The 12,951-nt window shown below is 34.9% G+C and overlaps 1 protein-coding gene across 2 annotated transcripts in view; it reads left to right on the top strand.

Moving 5' to 3' along the window:
* Positions 1–12,951, top strand: part of UBR1 (ubiquitin protein ligase E3 component n-recognin 1) — a 63,443-nt gene that overhangs the window by 29,177 nt on the left and 21,315 nt on the right. For both annotated transcript variants that reach the window (XM_069017454.1, XM_069017453.1), the window contains exons 17-29: positions 43–153; positions 1,088–1,153; positions 1,263–1,364; positions 1,974–2,037; positions 2,452–2,576; positions 3,504–3,556; positions 4,568–4,670; positions 5,196–5,244; positions 6,809–6,963; positions 7,898–7,997; positions 9,678–9,787; positions 10,419–10,508; positions 12,072–12,259. In XM_069017454.1, the coding sequence (XP_068873555.1) occupies positions 43–153; positions 1,088–1,153; positions 1,263–1,364; positions 1,974–2,037; positions 2,452–2,576; positions 3,504–3,556; positions 4,568–4,670; positions 5,196–5,244; positions 6,809–6,963; positions 7,898–7,997; positions 9,678–9,787; positions 10,419–10,508; positions 12,072–12,259 (1,316 nt within the window). The remainder of the gene's footprint in view (positions 1–42; positions 154–1,087; positions 1,154–1,262; positions 1,365–1,973; positions 2,038–2,451; positions 2,577–3,503; positions 3,557–4,567; positions 4,671–5,195; positions 5,245–6,808; positions 6,964–7,897; positions 7,998–9,677; positions 9,788–10,418; positions 10,509–12,071; positions 12,260–12,951) is intronic.

Raw genomic sequence — 12,951 nt, 5'->3', positions numbered from 1 at the left:
GGGTTTTTTGTTTGTTTGTTTTTTCCCTTTTCTAAATTCTAGGAAGAATTTCAAGTGGAGCTGCTCGTAGAATATCCTTTGCGATGTCTTGTCCTGGTTGCGCAGGTTGCTGCAGAGATGTGGAGAAGGAATGGGCTCTCCCTGATAAGCCAGGTACTCCCTTACAGTGTTCAGTGGCGAGCTGATCCTAATAGTGTTTGCCAGGGTTTCTCAGTAATGCTGCCAGGGGTTCATCCAGTGCAGAGAGAGGTCTTGGGGTCACTCCCACAGTAAATAGAAAGGTTTCTAGGTGGAAATTTATGTTACTTGGTTTTATTCCTAGCTTCAGCAATGGCTTACCTCCCTGTCTTAGATGAGTATTTTCATCTCCATTATGACTTTCTTACTCTGTGAAATAGTAATAATGTTACTGATGTCTACTTGTAAGCTGCTTTCAGATCTCATAATCACTGCCTAAGTACTTGTTAGTATTCCTGCTTATAAAATGTTAGAAGTTCTTCTTGTTGTATGGAAATTATTATATGCAAAAGTTTAAACTATTTTCGTCTCATACTAAACTTTTGAGAACCCTATAGCTAGGCATACAAACATTTTCTAGTACTTGCGACTTCTGTTACAAGAGTAAAAGTAAGGGGAAGAGGCTTCCCTTGCATTTGCCTGCTTTGGCTTCACTTTGGGGTGTTCTTTTGTTTGGTTTTCTTTTTTCTTCCTTTAATGGCAGAAATTCTCTTCTAACCTTGCACAGGACCCTTTGGTGAAATCAAAGTAAATATTGGTAAACCCCTGTAGAATTGTCTTTCTGAAAACTGGGGTAGGAGAAGCAGGACGTTTGGACTTAATTCAGTAGCAGCCATGGGAATTAAGCCCTCTTGGAAGGGGGTCTGAAGTACAGCATAGACTTTTTCTGGATAGGTAAAAAACCATTTTTCACTTCCATCAAAGTACTTTTTTTTTTTTTTTGAAAGAAATGCAGACCTTCCTTTACTCAGTAAAGGTGTGGTACAGTTTTAAAAAGCCTCAGAGATTAACTGATGCACATTTGGTAGTATATTACTTTATATCTCAAGTTTGTTTTCCTGTTTCTTAGGTATTCTATTATCAAGATGTTAAATGCAGAGAGGAGATGTACGATAAAGACATCATCATGCTCCAGGTATAATGTTCTGAGTCATTGTGTACTTGTCATTTTTAAAAAATTCAGTTAAATTTGCATGATTTTGAAATGGTAAGTGATGTTCATATTAGTTTGGGTTTTTTGATAGATAGGTGCATCTCTTATGGATCCAAACCAGTTCCTCCTGCTGATACTGCAGAGATACGAGCTTGCCGATGCTTTCAAAAAGATCAAACCCACCAAAGATCAGGTAAGTAGCAAGTCTTTCTGCTCTTTAATTTGTCAGCTTTGAGTATATGAAACATCAATAAGAAAAACTAGCTACTGTTGATAACTGCATTTTCAAGGCTGCACCAGAAGTCAGTAAACACAGGAGCTGGTGGTTGGGTAAATATTTTGTATTTGGAATTTGTAGAGGCTTCCTCAAAAATAGCAAGCAAGTTTTGCCTCTTTTGATCTTTATTTCATAGGGCATCTACCAAAATCCATGTAAGTCAATTCACTACAGCACTTCATATGTCTTTTAGGCCATGTTACATGCTTTTATTTTGGTTGGAGGTTTCTTGGGTTGTTAAGCTACTTCTTGTGGCTTGACCTTTGATAAAACCCTTCATTTGGGATACTTTTTTTAGCTGATGTTTCTTTTCTTGCATGTGAATCTTGAACTTTAGTTGTTGTATAATATCTCCTCTACAGGAGCAGGCACTTCTTCCAGCTTGTTAGAATGGAAATTTCCTTAGAGTCCAGTGCTTCAGCAAAGTAGTAGATTAAGAGGGCTGAGCTCAGTGTCATTTAAAGGATGGATTTTTGTACACCTTTGTTTTTGGTATTTTTAACCTTATTTTGCTCATTCTTGCAGGATTTGATTAAGCAATATAATGTTTTAATAGAAGAGATGCTACAGATTCTCATCTATGTTGTGGGTAAGATTCATTTCTCTCTGTTGTTGTAGTACTGCATTATTGCTTAGAGCAGGCTTGATGATTTTCTTTAATATAGATAGTATAGAGGCTACTGGAGAGTGCATCTTTTAAATAGATGATTCAGTAACACAAGTATTTCTCTGCTGGAAGCAATAGGAGTTGCACAGTGAAAAGAGCTGTTAGATAACTTCATAATTTACATTAAAATAGAATATGAAGAGAGTCCATCTTGACCCATTTTGTTAGGAAGCTAGGCTAAGAAACATTTTTACTCAGATACTTGGGACAGGCTTCTGACAAATGCAAGCTTATACAATGAAACATCCCAACAGTCCCATTATCATGGTGCAAAGTTCAAATTTGCTTTATACTCATCAGATTTGCCATTCTTCTTCTTTTGGTTCACTCTGACAGGGGAAAGATATGTGCCTGGAATCAGTAATGTGACAAAAGAAGATGTTATAATGAGAGAAATCATCCATCTCTTATGTATTGAACCAATGGCTCACAGTGCAATTACCAAGTCCTTACCTGAAAACGTGAGTCCTGATTTATTTACTTCTTTCCTTCATTTACTTTTTCTTGTTTTATGTCTTTCTTCTTTAGCTTTCATATCTTTATACTGGAAGCATTTCTAATATAAAGCTTAACTGTTGGTTTGAGAATTACAAAATGTTGTGACAAAGGGGCTAACACCTTACTGATGTAAAGGTAAATGTCATAGATTCAAGTATGGACTGATCTGAAAAGGCTTGTATGGGAATTATGCTTTTTGATTAAGAGGTGCATTTTTTTTTTAGAATATTCAGCTGTAGTTCTCCTAGATTGGAAAAGAAAAGTTGTGACATTTTCTGGTTTGGCCCTGTAGGATGATGCAACTGGATTCCATTCTGCCCTGTGTACCATTAATAAATTTGAGCCTGTAATTTATCTGCCTGTGCAGATCCATTTGGAGTCAAGTGTTGTACAGGTCTATTAGAAAACAGAGAATTCCTTGTCATTCCATTACAGTTGTTGAAGATTCAAGCAAAGGCGAGGGATGTGGATTAGATTTTATAGTCTGTGCAATTGTTCAGGGCCACCAATCAATGCAAAAACCCCTAAATGTTTATTGTAAATGAAATAGCCTGAAATATTATCATAATATCCACATTCACTGTTTTAAAATATGCAAACCTCTTTTTTTTCCCCTCCATTAAGTTTGGGTAAGCATTGACCTGTTTCTAGAGATCAGCTCTGTTATTAATGAAGTTCTACACTATTAAGTGAGAGTATTATGTATCTTTGATACTTCCTTGAAACTTGCCAATTATGAATATCTGCTTTCTGGTTAACAGTGGGAAAAATATAATAGTTCATGAGTTAGGGCATTATCTAAACCTGTTTGTCTATTTTTGTTACTCATAGCATAATACTGAAGATATTTGAATCATTATATGTTTATCCCAAACTAAATTTTTTACCAGGAGAACAATGAAACTGGCTTGGAGAATGTAATTGATAAAGTGGCCACATTTAAGTAAGTTTTTAATGTTGTTTAATAAGTAGCTTGAATGTAAAATAAGATTTCTTAGATTATTTGGTTTAAACAAGCTGAACTGCAAGCTGGTCTTTGTTCAGCTAGTATTTTGCTGTCTTGAAATAATTACATTTGCAAATATGCATAGGAAAGGAAAAGTGTGGAATATCCTATGCTGCTGCTGCTTCTCTCCCTTTGCCACCCTCTTTCCTCAAATTCAGTTTGAGGAGTCTCAGGAGTTTAGTAATCTCAAGTCCTAGTGGGAGAATCTTCAAAAGTTCATTTTTTTTCGAAGATGGTTAGGAAAGTTAACAAGTCATTGTACCTTTGACATCACCATCTAGTAGCTGGTGTAAATGTTGCGTAGTTGCTGATTTTCTGGAACTTTCCCTCTTTTTTCCTGGGAGTTAATTTTATGTATAAATATATATATATGTGTGTGTGTGTGTGTATGCGAATACAGAACAATAAATTGTAGTTGAAAAAAACTAGTTCAAATGTCTGCTATTTTTGTGGAAAAAAAAGCCTTAGTTTAGTTATTTTAGTATACCTTACTTTAAATTTCATGTGGCTTTCTTTAATTAAGAGCAACTGTAGGTGTACCTAGGAATTTTACTTTGGAAATTATATGAACAGTTAAAAAAAATCTCACTGGCTAGAAAGTAGCAAGTATTGCTTGTTTTATACTTTGGTTAAAGGAAGGATTGAATTTTATACAATAACATCCAATATCTAAAATTCTAAGCTATACAATTAAAAAGAATTTTCAGAGGCTGTATGGCATGCTCTAGGTGGTATAGACTAGAAATATTTTGCTGTTGGATTGTTTACTCCTGTACATCCTATCTTGAAAATTTAAGACTCGTAACTATACTAACTCTCTGCTTTTAATAAGTTAGTGAGTAACTGTTACAATTCCTCCTTCCTTAGAAAACAAATTGTTTGTTTATATTCGAAGATGTGCTGAATGTACATTACTAATCTGTGTGTCGTGAAATATTTCTCTGTAAGGAAACCGGGTGTCTCTGGCCATGGAGTTTATGAACTGAAAGATGAATGCTTGAAGGAATTCAATATGTTCTTTTATCACTACACTAAGACCCAGCACAGCAAGGTAAGCGGTGTAAGATTCACTCTGAGGTTAAAAAAATAGTACATACTTATGCATGTTTAAAGAGTTTTGCTGAATAAATGCAATCTAAAGAAATCGGTCCAGTAAAAAGTATATGCAGCTGCCTTCAAAACTAAATGTTCCATGAAGTTAAGATTGTCAATACAAATTGACCATGGTAGGGTTTGCCTTAGTGTTTCCCATGTGACAACTTGTGTATTAACTCTGTTAACTCTTGATGTTGAGAACAAAATGTGATATGAATTATCTTTGCATTGGGAAACCCCAAACTTTGCTTTTGTAACTCTTACTGAGGAAGCGAATATGTCCAATTATTTATCTTTACTGCAAATTTAAATGCAAAATGTAATGTTGTTAAACATGTTTCAGACAAAATTCTAGTACACAACCAGGCATTCACTATGTATCTTGCTGTATTTCTAGTGTAGGATTTCTCATTATTTCATTAATCTCATTACTGTGTACTTCTGTAGAGGTGCTGATACAACAACACTCCTTTTTCTGTAGGCTGAACATACACAAAAGAAAAGAAGAAAACAAGAAAACAGAGATGAAGGTAAATTCTAAAATTAATGATTCAACAAATGGGATAATTTGGTAGTATATGTAGTTGTGTATATATACTGAGCTTTGGGAGATGTCTTGTGACTTAATAGTGGATCGTTGAGTTCATATTAAATTTGTTTTGATTTGTAGTAATTGTCAGTAATTGGCACCTGGCATTTGTTTTGTCTTTTTTCTTTATCACGGATAGGAATTCTGGAACTTCTGGTTTAATTTACAGGTAGAGAAATAAACATGACACAGTACCTGTTGACAAACCCATGAAAAACTCAGAGATTTTATGGTGGAGTAACCAAGATTTGGGGTTTTTTTTGAGCAGTTTCTTTAGCACAGTGTTGAAACATAGTAATGCCATGTAGAGAAGGTTGCCGCAGGAACTAATGCTCATATCCATTCAGTAATACAAGAATGAGACTTAAGTTTTAGAAATAACTTTTTATAAGCTATAAACACATAAAACAATAAACCTCCATGTATCTATTGTAACACAAATGTTATTTCCCTTTTGGGTTTACTTTTACCCATTCAAGTCAAGCATTTAATTGAGTTGATTTGAGGAAACTTGGTAAGCTGAACAAATAAGTAAAATGAACAATTTAGTAAACTCAACTTTGCCCCTTCCTCTTTCACTCTGGCAGCTTAAAATGATGTCAGAGGAATTAATTTTGTAGAAATTTTCAAAAATGCGGTTATTTAGATGTAATTTTCAAAGACTCACATTTATATAATTGGACCAAAATAGGGTTCCAAAATACGAAGGTATGTTGACACTGATGTGTACTCCCCTGAAGCTACATGTTTTGTTGCAGGTACTTCCTGCATATTCTTTTATGTGGCTGTGTTGTCTTTGTCAGTAACTTCATTCAGCCTAAATTGTCCAAAGAATGATGGTTTCAGAAACGCTTCATTCACAGAGGTCCTCTGAAAAGAGGCAATCTGAAAATAGGCATCCAGGTACCAAAAGAGGACTGAAGTCAGTGGTTCCTGGTAGGGAGAAGCTGTGGTGTTAAATGAGGTGTGCTGTTAGTTGATTCCAAGATTCCACATCAGACTTACAGTATTAACTCAGAAAATGTACATAACTAGAAATTACTGGAATGCCAGTAGCAAAAAAAATTTAGACACGTGACGTGTCTATCCAGATATGTGATGCTGTAGTGTGGGATACTACAGTCTGGAAGCTCCACTCCTCATTTTTGTTTAACTACTTGAAAACTTCATATTTGCTGCAAAGCACAAACTGTATGTCTAATAGTGATACATAAATGATAAGGCAGTACAAAGTGTTAAAAATTTGCATTAACAGATACAACTAATACTTGTGATTGATTGTTTAACTTAGCTTGCATGTGTTTTATATAAGAACTTACTAAAAGTACTTAGGTTTGCCAAAGAGGAAAGTTGACTTAGGCAAACAATTGTGTTTGAGCATGGTTTTATTTATTTCCATGTCCAGTTTTTCTTTCACTGAAATTAGTATGTTTGTGCTCTCTGCTTTTGCCGTAATCTTGGGTGGGATGTCAGTTCATTGATGTCTTTGCACATCTGTTCTCTAGCATTGCCACCACCTCCTCCTCCAGACTTCAGTCCTGCATTCAGCAACGTGGTGAGGATTCTGAACTGTGATGTTATGATGCACATCCTGCGGACCCTTCTGCAGAGGGCAGTGGAGCTGGAAACCCACTTGTGGACTGAGGCTATGATCCAAATGGTATGGTTAGCCTTGGTCATCTTCTGATGGTCATTCCATCAGAATGGAATGAGATCATATTTTGATCTTATGATACATGGTGTTGACTGCATAGTATAAGGTCAAAATATGTAAAGATAAACTTTAACTTGGAATGCTTTTGTCCCCAAACCTATTTTTATGAATCTTACTGACAAAAAGTATTTTTAATCATCTAATTATCTCTCTCTGTTGTAAAATAGAAACATGATACACAATAGTATTGAAGTTCTCTGTTTTGCTTTCCTCCCTGTGTTGACTCATCATTCAACTTGTTTCAATATGTAATTCTCCTTACCTCATCTTTTTCTTGAAACTTCACAATTAAGTAGCCCTTTGATAATTGGAATTTTTTGAGCTGCACAGTCTCCAAATACATAAATGTCTTTGGGGCCTCAGTCCTGAAATAATATAATTTTTGTAAGTATTTAAACATTTAATTTTACTGCAGCGACTTTAGTCTTTTAAAACATTGTTGAAATGTTTTTTGGATGTGCTTTTTTGTTTGTTTGTTTTTGCAGGGTTGTTATTTTATTACTTATAGAATTAGAACCTGAAATTACAGACTACTTGAATTAATCAGTTTTGTTAGAGGGTTTAGATTGCCTTGCCAATCCTGCTAATCTTTGGATTATGGAATTGCCAAATACAGATTTTATGTCAGCAAAATGACAAGATTTCACATATTACTAATATAAAGCAAGTGCAAGTTGATGAATTTTAGTGCAATTAATATGCAAAAAATTATATTGTGCTTTTTTATTTCACCTTCCATGTATGATCTCTGCACTATCATGTTTTATCATTCATAGAATCAACGTATAATACAGAACTGTATTAAAAATCCTTACTTTATGTGCCAGTTTTCTATATCTTAAACATTGAATGGGACTTAGTGTTTTTCTCTTTTTTTCAGGTGCTTCATCTCCTTTCTTTAGGGTTACTAGAAGAGAAGCAGCAGTTACAGAAGTCTCCTGAAGAAGAAGTGGTCTTTGATTTTTATCACAAAGCAACACGTACGTTTCATTTTCCTTAAAAGCACAGAATAAACTAAGCTAACTTGATTTTGTAAGGACTAAAGCTAGAAGAAATTATTCAGTGGTTTTAGTCAGAAAGGCTTTACTTTATGGTATAGAATTAAAACCTGATAATTTAAAATTTTTAAAAATAATTAAGAAAGCAGGTTTGGACTAACTTCCTTTGTTCCCAGTTGCCAGGTAGGTTGAAGAGGATATGTGCTTCTCTTCCTGGGACAGAAATGAAAAGTAGTACTAGTGTTACATAACTGAAAATGGTTTTTCCTTCACAAGAACAGCACTGAAATGGGAACTAAGAACTCTTTTAAAAATGTCAGTGGATTTAAGTGGACTGTGTCCATCTTTGGTTCTCTTGAGCTGTACAATTATTGATTTACCTGCAAGTTAGTCTTTCACTATGGTAGTGAAAACCGAAACAGAACTTAATGACTGTGGCTTGTACTTTTCTTTTTCAAATCTTTATTGAGCATTTCCTAATATTACATTCAGGACTATTGCGTGGGAGTTGGAACCTACATTTTCTAAATAATCTTCCATCTTATCTAGAGTTTCTGCTTCACTGTGTAAGAATAAACAAAAAATTCCATTATCAAGCTAAACATCACTGTCACTTGTGAGATGCAACAGAGATAAGAATTGTGAAGTTAAATCCTAGAATCATAGAATTTTTCGTATTAGAAAAGACCTCTAAGATTGTTAAGTCCGAATTTTAACTCAGCACTGCCAAGCGCACGACTAAACCATGTTCCTAAACATCCTATCTGTGTCTTTCAAATGCCTTCTACAAGAATAAATATATAAAACTACTGAAGTCCCTTTATTCAGTTTTTTAAAAATGTTGTGTTTGAAAAGCACTTCCAAATGCACTTTGTTTTTAAATTTTTTCTTATTGTTGAGAAAGAAGCATCATCATCACACTGAAAGTAGTTCCATTTAAGAAGTTTCTTGTCAACTATAGGAATACAATAAAAGTAGCAATTATAACTGAGATGCTAGAGAATGCCTTGCTAGCTTTAGATTTGCATAACCAGAAAAACCAAAGCCCCACTTAAATGTAAGGGATGCAAAAATAATCAGTATTTTTGTAAGAAAGCTCTTATTGAGAAGCAATTTATTAAAAGAAAGTTCTTTTTGCAATGTATTTGTCTTCCTACTAAAAAAGTAAAATGAATTCTGTGTGGAAAGTGCTGCAAAACAAATATAATTGAAGAGAATGGTCTCCACTTTAAAGCATTTTTGTGTTAGAGAAGGGCCTAGAATGCTATGAACTCTCACCAGGTTGTGAGGAAGGAAATAATTACTGTAATTACTGTAGCTTTTTTGATTAGAAATAAACATGTACACAATAAGCTGTTAGCAAACATAGGTAAAGCTCTAAAGAGCTTTACTGCTTCCCCCGAAAGGAAAGGCCATTCTTTTTTAAGCAGACATTATTAAGCAAAAATTAAGAAATAGTTGACCTGCAAAGGGCTAAGTTATACTCTATATAACTGGAATAAGCAGATGAAATGATACCAGAAATGTAACTACACAGTTTGTGTTCATGCATGTGTGTTACATAATCAGCAATATTTTAAGGCTTGTCCGTGGTTGTAAATACATTAAAATGTTAGGGTTTTTTTTCCCTGAAGGCCCTTTTCTATTTTTCACTTTGTAAAGGAATGGGAAGCTCAGCCTTGAATGCTGTGAACGTGTTAATGCTTCTGGAGAAATTGAAGAGAGTTCCCCAGTTAGAGGCGCAAAAGGACACAGTCAATTGGATACTGCAGGTACACAAAGGAGAGATAAGTATGATCTGATTTCAGTAATGTAGAAAGCTTTTCTGGAATATGTTATGATTCCTACCTATAATCCAGTGTTTACATCTGCAGTGATTCCTTCAGAAGTTTAATCTGTTGCAGCACTGTACTTGCTACTTGTACTTTCAAGTATTGGGTCAATTTTTGCTTGGGTAACTCATTCCAGTAATGACATTTTTCTGCATATCCTCATGTCTGTTGCAAAATAACAGCAAATAATGAGTAAAGTAGTGTCCTGGGAGTGCACATACAGTCTTGGGTGTTTCTATTATTTAGGAGTATTGAGTGGTTTAATCCATTTGAAAATCTGAAAATAACATGAAATGAAATACCAAGAGTTTTAATCCTGTCTATCATAGAACAGATTGGGTTGGAAGGGACCTTAAAAATTATCTAGCTCCAAGCCCCTGCCATGGGTAGGGACACCTTCCAATAGACCAGATTGCCTACAGCCTCATCCAGCCTGGACTTGAACACTTCCAGCATCCACAAATTCTCTGGGCAGCCTGTTCCAATGCTTATATATGGTAGTATTGGAAATGTATTAATCTATATTGTTCCAAGTTGCATTTTTTTTTAACATCTAAGTCTCTATTTTTAGATGTTTGACATGGTGAAGAGGTTGAGAGAAAAATCTAGTTTGCCAACAGTAGGAGCTACGTCAGGCTCAGAAGCTACAAGAGGTGATGAGGTAATGATAAAATAAAAGTTCAGGGAAGCTCTGTATTTAATGTTTTGAATGGCTATTTTCAATAATTTGCCTAAATTTATTGTTGCCTAAAATGATGATTTTTCAAAACTAATTTCTGGTATCTTGTCTACAACTAGGATTTAGGTTCCAAGAATAATATTTTTAGTAAGTGAAATTTGTGGTAAACATGTTTCATGGAATTATCAGCAGCTATTGTGAGTTTTGGTCATACTCCCAAATGAAGCAACTGAGGGGGCTGAAGGAAGTAATTTGTGCTCATCTTTCCATTTCTTGTCTTTGTGATTTGACCACCTTTTCTATTACACTGTCATTGTGCAGTAATTAGAAATACAAATCCACTTTAAATCACGTCCTATAATTTACGATATCTGTCAAGAGATTAATCTGCTTTGCCCTGGTTGTATAAAGACATGAGCCTTAAGTAATTTTTCTTATTGTCAGTCTCTTTGCCCATCCCTTAAAATAACTTCTGAATCTGTGGTCAAATGACACAGTGAAATGGAGATTTCAAAGGTGACTTCAGTCCTGTGGAGTGGTTGTGTTTTCAATTGGCATTTGAACAGAAAAGAAGAATCTAATTACCCTTATCCAGTAAGCAAAGGCAGACCAGTTTGCTCTTACACGTTTGGTTTGGCAACTGCTTGCTGCCAAACAATTTCTTGGCTGGTCATTGCATGCCTAGTTCTAAACTTACCACACAGCATATGCCATGTTTCTTTTTTGAGGTAGATGTTGTATGAGATCTGCTAAGGGATCAAACAAAATACAGAAGTCAGTAAGAAATTAGTCTCTTACAGTTCTACTTGTGGAGCAATTTGTTGTTTGATTTCCTGGAAAAGTGATGGTACTGTGAATGGAAACCTTGTGTATAATATTGTATTTGTCCCTTAAGTAATTGAGTGGGAAGAATTAGGGTCTATATATTTTAATAAAGTCTATCTGTTTTTTTTGAATTCTGTGTTTCTAAAGCATAGAAATACTTTGTTTATGGTTTTTGAAAACATGATACAAGAGTAAATGTTGGAAGAATAATAGTTTTCCAGTGTACCATAATGAAAATACAATACACAGATGCATAAAATGCTGACACATTTGTTGTGTCATGGATAGGCAGCTCAAGATAAAATTTTCTTCAATTTCCGTAAGGGAGATACTGAATACTCAGTAGGGTTTTGCTTATGGGGAGAATAACAGAACACTGGAGAAAGCTTTGATGTTCACCTTGCTAAAATTTCTTAAGAACAGACAAGTACCTAATTAAAATGACTCAAGTATTATTGATCATGTCTTTGGGCTAGGAATTGTACTAGGGACCTGTTGTAGACCACAAAAGTCCAGTGTTAGTTAATGAACCTAGTCAACATGTAAAGATTTGAGTTTTATTTATTTTTATTTTCTATAGCAGTTAGCTTTTTTCCTCATTAAGGTGTCGTCAGTTAAGGAATTTGGTATCAGTGGTTAGAATGCCTATAATGAGGAGAGAGTCTCCTCATTTCTTGATGTTCTCAGCTGCCTGAGATTTCTTTATTCTCTTACTGTAAGACACAGAGCACTCAGGATAAAGAGAAAGCTGAGCGGAAGAGAAAGGCGGAAGCAGCAAGGTTGCACCGTCAGAAGATAATGGCCCAGATGTCTGCCCTGCAGAGGAATTTCATTGAAACCCACAAGCTCCTGTATGAAAACACACTGGAGGCCCAGGGGAAAGAAGATGCTATTATGGAAGAAGAAAGGTAAGAAAAAACAGAGTTCTGATGGGAAGAGTTCGTTACCTGCTACATGAGTTCATTATGCTACCTAAAGTACATAAGTAGGTTCAAGGGATAGATTGTGTCATTCCAGTCAACAAACTTGAATCTCTATTTACTTTTAAGTCATCTTCTGTTATAGAATTATATGTAAAATATCATGTGTGTGCTGATGTAAAAACAGTGGATCACTTTGTAGAGCAGCATAAAATAAACTATAAAAAGAAAATTTCTCCAGATGGTGAATACCTATATTGTTTAACGTTTGAGAAAATGTCATTAGAAAGCTGTCAAGTTGACCACACTGTAATTTTGGAGGTGACTGTCTACCTTATATGAAAATTTAAGTGTTTTATTTGGAAAGAATCTGAAAGCCAATGTGCCTTAGGTTTAGGTTGCAATGAAGAAAGTATGTTTCTTGTAGCTCAAATCACTTGAGATTGTTTTGTTAGGTTTTAGCGTCTTATTTCATACTGAAGATGTTTGATTTATATTGATTATAATTTTGTTGGTATGCATTGCTCCTGTTCTAGAGATACTTCAGCAATATAGTACACCTAATACAGCTCACAATTTTTGTTTAGTTGGGGCTGTACAAAACTAATCTGGAAAACAGAGCTACCTGCTGGAAGAAAAGTACAGATCACTTCCTTATACTTTGGTCTGTAATAAATCAT

The sequence above is a fragment of the Aphelocoma coerulescens genome, chromosome 5, assembly GCF_041296385.1.
Source record: "Aphelocoma coerulescens isolate FSJ_1873_10779 chromosome 5, UR_Acoe_1.0, whole genome shotgun sequence".
In the NCBI taxonomy this organism is placed as follows: Eukaryota; Metazoa; Chordata; class Aves; order Passeriformes; family Corvidae; genus Aphelocoma; species Aphelocoma coerulescens.
Note: the sequence above shows the minus strand (reverse complement) of the source record. Positions and strands in the feature narration are given on the sequence as shown.